Below are 12,190 nucleotides of genomic sequence, written 5' to 3' on the forward strand. Positions count from 1 at the left end.
AAATGCGGCGCTAAAAAAAGTATAAATATGGGCCATAGTGCCCCGAAACTCAGTACCTGTGCAGCTGCACTCGTCGCATGCCCTAAAGACGGACCTTAAGGCCCTTAAAGAAGTGTTTAGTATCACAAGTAACATAACATAATACGATTACAGCACCCCTTCCTTTCTAGACTTGGGCCTTCGTGTTTGGATTTTGTTACAATTTAACTTTCTTCTGCCCTTGATCAAGCCTATTTCCTGGAGCCACCCCTCCACAATGTGGAAAAAGCAGCTGTATTATTGTCTGCAGGGTGGCAGGCAAACTCTGACAGATTCCGTCGTGAGCACTCATCCGTCAAACTCCACAAAGACAATCGTGGGAGTAAACGTTCCCATTCCTTTTCAGTACCAATCGGGTTGCTTCGCCCACAAGAATTGTAGGCTGCAATATCTGTGTAGGAGGAAGGCTGCTCACTGACTCCTCTTGTTATAAATACTGCTTGTCTCAGATTCAGGTCAGCAAGCTCACGGATCACAGAACGTGTAAACTCCAAAGCTCGAATGACAGAAATGACTTGAAACATGGCAGGTAAGCCAAACTACTTTGTTTCTCTTGCAGTTTCTTCATGTTGAAACCTGTGAGTTTTGTTGAGAAGAATAAAAAAACATGCCTGGGCGAAGGTGCGTCTCCAGGGTAGCCAAGCAGTGAAAACAAATGGAAAGTTTCACTCAGTCCGCAACAGTTCAAACCGGTGACCTGGATATTGTGATGCAGATTGCTGTAGCAAGTGCCTCAAAGTGCACAGATATTTTACTGGATCAGAGTCCAGGCTTTTTCTGGGGGGGGGGGGGGGGGCTAAGCCAGTATCCTTGCATTTAACGTCGGTGCCACGACTAGAGCTTGGAAAGGTTCTTTCTTCGTTATGATTCAGAGTCAGAAAGCTCCACAGCAGATGGCCTTTCATTACACGTGTCATTCATTACATGTGTGCTCACCTAATTCAAATGGGGCAGTTAGTGCTATTTTGCAGCACTTTCAGAATGATGAGATCTGTGGGAATACCGTGGATCTGTTTACTTACAGCAGCCAAAATGGTAGAAAATAATGAATTTCTAGCGGAACTGGACCCAGATTAACCATTTTTCCTGGACATTTCTCAATGGACCTTCCAGGTCCAATTGTAAATGGGTCGGATGGGATTGATTCTCTTCTCTCATCCCGCATGTCACACTGATGTCACAAACATCATAGTGAAAGCTTGGGGGTACATCCCAGCCCCCCTGAGCTGCAATTTCAATGAGAGAAGTATCATTGGAAAGGGAAGATTCTAATTTTTCAAAAGGTACCTTTCTTTAGTGGCTTTCTCTAGTAGAATCCTACTTGAGGATTGCCCTCTGAATGCAGTCACCAAGCAAGCATCCACACCATTTGACACCAGGGATTTTCTTTCTCTATAAGGTGCGACCACTTGGGCCATGGGCCTCTGCTCCCCCTGGCCAAATTCAATCTTCTGTTCCGCTTCTAGCGTCCCCGAGGAGGAAGGTTGCATAGTTTGCTCCCAATCCTCTCCACCCCCCCCCCAGGAAGAGTAGAAAGCCAACTAGACATCAGAGGGTCCTTTAAAAAAAAACACAAAGGGTGCGGGTGGTCACTCTGGCATACAATAATGCCTCTTTACATCCCTGCTGTTAGAAATGGGTTCTCTAGTTGGCAGAGGTATACATTATTGTCCATGTAGGGACCACAATCCTAGTTAGGGTAAGTCACAATCCCAGTTATCCGGTGCCCACCCTCTGGTAGCTTGGCACTGAGCAGTCAGCCTTATCTTAGAAGGCAATGTGTAAAGTATTTGTGCAATAAATCATACAGTAACACAGTGAAAACACCACAAAAATACACCACACAGGTTTACAAAAATATATGATAGTTATCTGGTTAAAATATGGTCAGAACGATAAGGATTCAATAAGCACAACTTGAGATATCACTTTTGCAAGATTAAAAAAAGTCTTAAATCTTAGAAACCAACAGTTGTCTCTTGATTACACAAAGTACCTGTTTTGCATCAAAAGTTACATGCACGGAGACCACAGAGGAGGAGATGCATGGAAAAATAAGGAGTGCGTCGGATTTTCCGACATGACACAGACAATGTGTCATTTCCATGCTGCAAGGGGTTTGGCGTTGTTTCTCGCACGCGGTCTTGGTTTCTCACTGCGACTCAGGGATCTTTTTGATGCCCAGGGACGATGCAGAAACATCCTAGGCATGCTGGAAGAAGTCATAGGCATTGTGTAGATCCGGTAGGGTGATGCATAAAATTTTCTGTTGCACAGCAGGCAATGCGTTGATTTTCCACTCGGGGAATCCGCTGCATTGTTCTGGTTCGGCTGTGTGTCGTTCCGGTATGGCTGCACATCGAATTTTCTGTCGCAAGGCAGGTGCTGCGTCAAATCTTCACTCTGGAAGTTGGGCTGCGTCATTCTGGTTTGACTGTGCGGCAGATTCTCTGTTGCAAAACAGCTTTGCGTCGTTTCTGGCAGGCTATGTGGCGATTTACTGCACACAAAGAGTTTCCTGAAGAGATTAAGGCCCTCATTTGGACCTTGACGGTCTTTTCGCAAGACCGCCAAGGTACCGCCGTGCTGAAGACCGCCAGTGCAGGCGGTTTTCAGCACAGCGTATTATGACTGCTGGCAGCCCTTTTCCGGATGGATAGCCGCCAGCAGCCATACTGGCGATCGGCGGTGAAGTGGAGGCTGCTCCACCTCCACCGCCACGTCATCAGAACACCGCCCACCGAATCACGTCGCAGGATTCGGTGTGGCGGTGTTCTGGTGACAGGGAACTGGTGGCGGAGCAGCCCCCATGGATCCTGTTCCCTCCCGGAGGATCACCGGACCAGGTAAGGTGATCGTCCTTTAGGGGAGGGGGCAGGGGGGTGTTGTGTGTGGTGTGTGTGCATGGGGGTGTGCGTGTGAGTGTGTAGAGGGTGTGTTTGAGTGCGTGTATGCATGCAGGGGTGTTGTGTGTATGGAAAATGTGTGCGTGTATGTCTGTGTGTATGTGTGTATGTCTGTGAGTATGTCTGTGTGTATGTCTGTGTGTATGTGTGCGTGTATGTGTAGTTGTGTGAGTGTGCGTGTAGGGGTGTGTGTGTCAATGTTGGCGGGGTTTGGGAAGGGGGGTTCTACCACCTTTAGGGGATGGTAGGGGGGTCTTGGGTTTGGGGCGAGGACTCTGGGGAGGGGGTGGAGGGTGGGGAAGACCCCTATCAGTACCAGGAAACAAATTCCCTGGCACTGATAGTGCCTACCACCATGGATTGTGTGGCAGTACAGAACCCCACAAAATCCATGGCGGTATGCGGGGTCGTGATACCGCTGGTGGTGTAGTGACGGCCGCCGGGCTGGAGACTGAAGTCTCCAGCTTAGCGGTCGTTAGCACCCTGGCAGTCCGAGTGGAGAAGTGGCGGTTTTGCATGGCGGTCACCGCCATGCTTGTAATTTAATTTTTTTTACCACCGGACTGTTTGCGGTATTACTGCCACTTCTCGACCGCCCGCCAGGGTTGTAATGAGGGCCTATGTCTTTTTGGCCCTGTTACTTAAGAAAACAGGAGGCAAGCTCAATCCAACCCCTTGGAGAGCACTTCTCAGCAAAGTCAGAGGGCAACTGGGCACAAGGGCAACAGCAGGGAAGCAGTTTTTCTCAGCAAAGCAGTGCAGATGAGTCCTTTGGGCAGCCAGGCTGTTCGTCTTGACAGGCTGCAGGTTCAGGTCCAGAGGTGTCTGAGTTGGTGGGGGTCAGAGACCCAGTTTATATACCCAAAAATGCCTTTGAAGTGGGAGAGACTTCAAAGAGTGGTTTTGAAGTGCACACGTTCCCCTTTCAGTACAGGTCTGTCTGCCAAGGTCGCAGTAGGAGGTTTGGCAGTCCACTGTGTGAGGACAGGCCACTAGCCTTTGAAATGTAAGTGTCAGACCCTCCATCCTTCCAGCACAGGAAGACCTATTCAGTATGCATATGAGTGCAGGTGTGACTGAGTATCCTGTGTTTGTGGTTGTCTGGGTGAAATGTCAACCAGCCCAGACATTGATTGGGGACAGGCTATAAGCCACAGGTGGTTTTGAGTGCAGAGAAATGCTCACTATCTAAAAGTAGCATTTCTAAAATAGTAATATAAATCCAACCTCAACAAATTAGCAGTATTTTCTATTACCATTCTGGGTATGCTAAATATGACCTTGAATGCGGTCGCAAAACAATCACAGTTACCACCTACTTCAAGTAGGTGGTAACCCATTCGCAAAGGAGATGGAGTCCCCAAGATACCCCTTCCCCTTTTTGAATGCATGCAAAAATGTATTTTAAGAGCAGGCAGTGGTCCACTTCACCACTGCCTACTCTTAAAAAATAAAAATAAAACCTTTCATTTTTCATTTTTAAACGCATCCCATTTTCCTTTAAGGAAAACGGGCTGCATCTTAAAAAAAAAGATTGCTTTATTGAAAAGCAATCACAGACATGGTGGTCTGCTGAGCCCAGTAGGCCACCATCCCTGTGATTGTAGCCATTTGCATTGGCTTAGAAATTGCGACCTACCTCATGAATATTAATGAGGTAGGTCGATTTGCGAGCCCTTGTGTATCGCTATATGAAACTCCTGGAGTTTCGCACATTCCAATAGCGATTACATAATTGCGATTTGCTATAAATCGCAATTAGGTAATCACTATTGTAAAAAATGACACATCTGGCCCTTTATTTGCAGTCCCTAGGCACATGTAGTGGACTTTACTAGGGAGTTATGAGTAAATTAAATATGCCAATTGGGTATGAGCTAATGTTACCATCTTTTTAGGGAAATAACATGCACTTTAGCACTGGTTAGCAGTGGGAAAGTGTCTACAGTCCTGAAGCCAGTAAAAATGAGGTCAGAAAAAGAAGAGGAGGAAGGCAAAAAGTTTGGGGGTGACCCTGCAGAAAGGCCATTTCCAAAACCTGGGTGGCAGATTTATGTGTTTGCACCCAATCTGTCACCTCAGGGAGTAGAGAACCACAAGACAGCAAGGATTCTTTTCTTTTAAAAAAATTGAAAAGATTGGGGTGGTCTACCCATGAGGCTATGACCCCACGTCAAAGGGGGGAATATAGTCTTTCTTTTTTCCCCCACGGGGAGGCAGATGGAGGGTTTTGCCCTGTAACTCCCCGCTCAGTGGACTGAAAGCACATTAGACACCAGATATCGCAAAATGGCGCACAATAAGCAAACAATCAGAGGTGCCCATGCTGGCACGCTACCCCCACTCCAGAAGGATCAATACAGTCTTTACAGGGTCAGAAAAAGGTTTGCGAAGTTCAAGGGTTTGCCTGTATCTGCCCCAATGAGGTGTGAGGAGGAAGCCCACTATACACCAGGGTTTTTACATTTGGGCAAAAAAGAGGTGAGTCTTCCTGCCTAGGAATTGGGCCATAGAACTCCGAAAAAAAGGGCAATAAAGTCTGTTGGACCTGGCACTCTCTGCAGGGTCATCCCCATACCTTTTGCCTTCTGCCATCCCTTTTTTCTGAATTCACTTTTGTTGGCCTTATGACTCTGGACACCTTACCACTGCTATCCACTACTAAAGTGCATATGCTCTCTTCTTCAAACATGGTAACATTGTATTGTATTGTATTGTAATAGTATTTATACAGCGCTTACTACCCCTGACGAGACGTCAAAGTGCTTTTCGGTGAGTAGCATGCTACTCTGGAACCCAACAAAAATTAGTGATGGATTGGTATCGGGAAATATGAGTACAGTTTTAGTATTAGTATGAGTTAATTTGAGCCACGGATATGAGAGTTTGTTAGTTAGATTGACTGGAGTAATGGAGGGGTGGAGGAGGAAAGAAATCCAGAAGTGTTAATTGGGAGTATATCCCTCATTTACTCAACCCAAAGGCTTGGGATGAGTAAAGGGGGATGGAGGAGGGAAGAGTCTGTGGAAGGGTTAGGGAGATCATAGTAGCAGGGTGAGATAAATGAGGGAGAATTTAGTAGGGTTGTGTGGGAGGTCATGGCAGTAGAGTGAGGTTTGGTGAGTTAGATGTGTAAGCGGAGCGAAGAGCTTAGGCAGAGTTATTTAGGAGATGAAAGTAGTAGAAAGGATTTGGGATGAGTCAGAGTGGGAATGGAGGCTAGTTTGATAGAGACATGACATATGATGATGGGTAGATAAGTGTGATAAGATGAGAGCAGGGATTTATAGATATCTAGTATAACAACCCACCCAGGAGCCATGCAATGACCCACGAACATGCCAAACACAGAAACAAACATATACACATACATACATATATATATTATATATATATATATATATATATACAGTATATACATACATACACTATACTCCAACCTATGCATTCTTCGGGATCTAAACATTTGGTTTGACAAACCCATTATGCCCCATCCAAAAGCTATCACCACTGGCCTAGTCGCATTGAACCTACATCAGATTGTACACAATCCCACACACATCGCTGGACACATCCTAGATGTCATTTTTGCTAAGCCTGAACTAGTTACTATTCATAGCATCACGCCAATCACTTGGTCAGACCACCATTTGATAACTTTCCGACATAAAACTCCACAAATCAACACACCCCACAACTACTTACATACATGCACCTATCGACTATGGAGCAAACTCAATTTGGATCACTTAGAAACACAACTAACAGCCAACACAGATCAAGATACAATTAATTCTGTGGCAAAACTTTACGAGTGGCTACAGGAAGCTTTTGATATCCTAATACCACTCAAACAAGCACCTTGTAGAAACACAGAACTTAAAAAGATAAAGCAACAAATCAGAGAGCTGCAGTGGACCTGGCTCAAAACAAACAACAGTCAAAACAAACTGCAGCTACACAAACTTAACAGAAAATACAAATCATCAATCAAAAAAGCTAAAAAAAGGTACTACTCAGACAGAATTTAAAATGCTCAATCTACAACCAAGGAATTTTATAAAATTCTCAATGAATTTCAAAAACCTACATGCATGGAAGGAAGTCATCCCACTACTCAAGATTTCACAAACAAATTGGCAACTCACTACACAACCAAGGCTGACACATTGGAACCTATTTAAAACAGAAGAAAACCATCAGCACCAACCCCTTTCCTAAAATACCCTCTAAGAATAAACCAACCCAACCTCTACAGTCCTTCCAACAATTATCCCAAGGTGAATTTATGAATTTGGTCAAAGCAAGCAGACCTTCCGGTTGCCCTTCTGACCCTTGCCCACCACAAATCTTCAAGAACATTCTTCTATCTATTTCTGCTGCCACATCTGTAAGAAGAATCATCAACAACTCTTTAACTACAGGAACTTTTCCTGTAGACCTGAAAAAGGCATACGTACGACCGTTATTAAAGAAAACAAACCTAAACCCACAAGACCCCAACAACTACAGACCAATCACAAATGGAGCTTTCCTGGGCAAATTGATAGAAAGAGCAGCATTCGCCCAGATGTCACAATTCATTGAAGACAATTCTACACTTTCAGACTCCCAAACTGGATTCCGCCCAGGAAGAAGCACTGAATCGGCACTCATAGCAATCTGGGATGATCTTAAAAACAGTCAACCGCAATGGAGTTTCTGCACTACTTCTCTTGGACCTCTCGGCTGCCTTTGATACAGTTGACCATGACACCCTAATTCAAAGACTCCACGAAGCCGGCATACAAGGGATTGCTCTCGACTGGATTACTTCCTATCTTCAAAAAAGATCTAATATCGTCCACTTGCCCCCTTCTCGTCAGAACCCTACCTCTCAAAAGCAGGGTCCCCCAAGGATCAATCATCTCACCTTTGCTTTTCAACATCTTCATGATATCTTTACCAAAACTGATCAATGATTTCCATCTCACATGCTACAACTATGCAGATGACACACAAATACTACTTGAATTAGAATGCCCCAATAACATTGAAAACTCACAAATCTTCAGTTGCCTCAGAGCCGTTGATCAGTGGATGACCTGAAGCCATCTCAAACTAAATACCTCCAAAACAGAAATACTTATATGTGGTGACTGGAAAAGTTATGACCCTCTCTGCGTCTGGCCTGACGACCTCGGACCACCTCCTCAATTATCCAAGGAAGTTAAAAACCTTGGAATCACCATGGATTCCGAGTTAACTATGAATTCCCAATTGGACAATTTAGCGCGAACAAGCTTCATCACCTTGAAGACTTTATGACACATCTTCCCCCACCTCGGATTTCCAGACAAGTTGCAAGCTACAATCTCGCTTGTACTATCCAAACTGGATTATGCCTATGGCCTCTACCATGGATCACCTCCGCTCAAGATTCGCACCCCGCCTTAGGACACCACCATACAAGAAAAAGACTATAGGTGGTACATCCTTCTCTGTTCAAGCAGCCAAACTATAGAATTCATTACCCTGAACTATAAGGGCCACAGATAACTTTCTTGTCTTCAGAAAACTACTCAAGAGTTGGCTCTTTCCTTCATAACCACCATTTTCAAACAACTATGGACTGCATTTGCCTATGTTGATACATATTTTTTCTGTTTATGTGTCTATTTCTAGTTATGTATAGTTCTTTAGAAAATATGTATCGCTACTATGTTGTAACAATAAAATACACACACACTCTTTAAACCTGTTTGACTAAGTATATTTACCCATGGTTCTAATTATATATTGTATGTACATATATGTGTGTGTATTCATGTGTGTTTGTGAGGTTCTGGCTGGTTTTTAATTGGTTTTAATAGATTTTTAAACATTCACGATTAAGGATTGGCTTTTTGATTATGTATCTTTTTCTGATATGTCTTTGTTATGTCTATTTTTATGGTGATGTATTAAATGTTTTACAGATATTTGTTGGGAGGAGACACGTTTATTTGTCCCGTGGAAGGTGATATATATATATATATATACCCCACTGAACCTCCTCGATGGAACATACAAACACGACACACAGTGCATGGACAGTTACAATAGGTCACTGAACATATGATTTCACATCCAGTAGGAGTGTAGTCGCTTATGTTGACCAAATTGGAGTGTCATAAGTACTCTCCCACTTATTTATAATGTTTCTCCCTATATTGGTTTATATGTTGTCTGCGTAGTTGTGATATACTAACTCTGCAACAACACTTTTAATGTATGAATTCTTATGTTTATATAATTAAAGCCTTACATATATTTTTTCAAATTCCAATGGTATTGAATTTGCTTGAGTGAGCTTATGTGTAAGTGCCTGAAGTTTAGTTATTCATCAAGGGGAATCTGGAGTGCTTTCTGGTTTTTAGAACCCTGTCCCCCTTTGTCTGAGGGGTCTCGCTCATATTTTTATATTCTCACAAAATTGTCATAACTTAAGATACTTTTAATGCAAACTCAGAGACACTACCATACCAGTCTGCTAGGAAATACTACAGAGATCACAGCCCACAAGTGTGGTAGCAGTACTTCTTATGACTTCACATTAAATACTAACGATTCCAGAGACAATGACATCATCACTGCCCTAGTATGACAGTCGTAACTCAACTACAGGAATATACTGTACTTGGTGAACTTAGGCTCTCGTCTACTTGACCAAAACAATACAAAAATAAAAATACAAATAGGGCAACAATGAAGCAGAATACAATGTAAAGTAGCTAATGCTCCCTTGGTCACACGTTACATCAACTGGGCCACAACGAGACCAACATTAAATGACGAATAGCCGAAATCATGACAACACCCTTACCTGGAAGAGACCTATGTGCCATCCTCAATCGTCATGTGTGAAAAATGGATAAAGTAATGCAGTTCCACCACCAATGGGCTCAACAGTCTGCAGGTCGTCGTGTGGTATGACTGTATGAATGATGGGTGTGTTAGCAAGAGCGCATGATATTTAGGTCCTACATAATGAGTATTGTTGGAAATGGCCCATTTTGGAGGCTTATCCCCAAACTTTTTGCCTTCTTCCTCCTATTTTTTGGACTCTGTTTTAGCTGGTTTGTTGTCTCTGCACACTTTACCACTGCTAATCAGTGCTAAAGTCCAAGTGCTCCCCATATAAATTGTACTGTGGATTGGTTTATCCATAATTGGCATATTTGATTTACTTATAAGTCCATAGTAACGTGCCCTAGAGGTGCCCAGGGCATGTGAATCAAATGCTACTAGTGGGCCTGCAGCACTGATTGTGCCACCCACATTAGTAGCCCTGTAAGCATGAATCAGACCTTCCATTGCAGTGTCTGTGTGTGCAGTTTTAAACTGTCAATTTGACTTGCCAAGTGTACCCACTTGCCAGGGCTCAACCTTCCATTTGACTACATGTAAGGCACCCCTAAGTTAGGCCCTAGGTAGCCCCAGGGGCAGGGTGCGGTGTATGTTTAAGGTAGGACCTATACTAGTGTGTTTTATATGTCCTAACAGTGAAATACTGACAAATTTGGTTTTCACTGTGCAAGGCCTATCCCTCTCATAGGTTAACATGGGGGCTGCCTTTATATATCCTTAAAGCGCAGCTTTCCTTTGAGAGTAGATAAAAAAGTGGAGTTTAAGGACTCTGAACTCACAATTTAAAAATACATCTTTTAGTGAAGTTGGTTTTTAAATTGTCTGTTTGAAAATACCACTTTTAGAAAGTATGCATTTTCTTGCTTATACCATTCTGTGACTCTGCCTGTTTGTGGATTGTCTGTCTGGGTCGGTTTGACAGTTGGGCTGTTCACACCGCTCCTCTAGACAGTGACACAAAAGGGGGCTGGGGTGTAGCCTGCATATCTTGATTAGCCATCTGTGCTGGAGGGGAGGAGTGGTCACTCACACCTGAAAGGACTGTGCCTGCCCTCACACAATGCCGTCTCCGACCCCCTGGTGGGTGTCTGTGGCCTGGCCTGGACAAGGAAGGATCTTACAAAACACTTGAGACTTTGCTTTGATGTTTGCCAACTTCAAAGGCAGAACTGGGTATAAGAAGAAGACCCAAAACCCCAGACTTTTAGAATCTTTCTGGAATCAAGAGGAACCTCTGCCCAGGAGAAGAGATGAAGAGCTGAAGGAGGAGTACAGTCCCTTTGCTGTGTTGCTTTGCTGGACTGGCCTGCAGTTGCTGCTTCTGCATGAAAAGAGTGCAAAGGGTGAACTTTGCTGTGTGTCCTGCTTGAGAAAATTCTCCAAGGGCTTGTAGTAGAGTTTGCCTCCTGTTGGAAGTCTCAGGGACACCAAAGACTTCAGCTTCCTCGACCTGCAGCAGTGGGAACTGTGCGTTTTGTGCTGTTCAAGAGGAGAAACCACTGCGACGCCGCTAACGATGCTGCTGGCCTGCACCGTGACCTGCCGACGCCGCAAGGAGTCACATTGCCCCGCTTCGCACCGTGACCCTGGTCATACCGATGCCGTCATCGGATGACTTCACCGAGCCGCTGCTTGCACCATGACCTGTGGGCCCCGCACTCCGACGTCACCTGCTCACACTGCAGCCTGGGCATCCCCGATGACGTCGCTCCTGCTGACACCGGTGCCGCTGCCTGCACTGTGGCCTGTGGACATCGCTCGTGAGGAGCACAAAGCACTGTCCCATCCCACACCGCTGGCTTGGGCCTACCGATGACATCACTTCCGCAATGATGACGCCGCTGCCTGCACCGTGACCTGTGGACTCAGCACATTGCACTGCCCCGCTTCACACCACAGCCCTGGTCTAACCGAGCCGATGCCTGCACCGTGACCTGGGGCACCGCATGTCGCATCATCCTGCTTCACACCGCAGCCCAGATGCCATCCACGCCAGCGCACCTGATTTCATCAGCCCGGAGTTCGATCCCCGAGGTGGGTGACTTCAAGGGCCCAACGACTCCTGCACCGCCGCCAGTGACGCCGCTCTCCGGAGCTCACCGCGAGGATCAGGACGCCCTGCAAATCCAAGGTACTGTTTGTGGGTCTTCCCGACACCGTAGCTGGCCCGCCACACCGCAGCCAGCCTGAACTGTTGGTTTTGTTGATCACGACACCGTGATAGCCCCAGGTGGAGCTATCGACTTCAAGGAACTACAGTTTGGAGTAAATCTTGCATAATTCATATTTTTCTTACTGTATGTTGGATTCTTATTGCATTTGGTCTTGTTTTATATAGATAAATAATGGCTATTTTT

At 45.0% G+C, this 12,190-nt stretch overlaps 1 protein-coding gene across 1 annotated transcript in view; it reads left to right on the forward strand.

Moving 5' to 3' along the window:
• The first annotated feature begins 437 nt into the window (after positions 1 to 437).
• Positions 438 to 12,190, forward strand: part of LOC138304024 (protein-glutamine gamma-glutamyltransferase E-like) — a 331,092-nt gene continuing 319,339 nt past the window's right edge. The window contains exon 1 of the mRNA XM_069243676.1: positions 438 to 568. Coding sequence (XP_069099777.1) covers positions 562 to 568 — 7 coding nt within the window. The 5' untranslated portion in view covers positions 438 to 561. The remainder of the gene's footprint in view (positions 569 to 12,190) is intronic.

This window comes from Pleurodeles waltl, chromosome 7 (assembly GCF_031143425.1).
Source record: "Pleurodeles waltl isolate 20211129_DDA chromosome 7, aPleWal1.hap1.20221129, whole genome shotgun sequence".
Lineage (NCBI taxonomy): Eukaryota > Metazoa > Chordata > Amphibia > Caudata > Salamandridae > Pleurodeles > Pleurodeles waltl.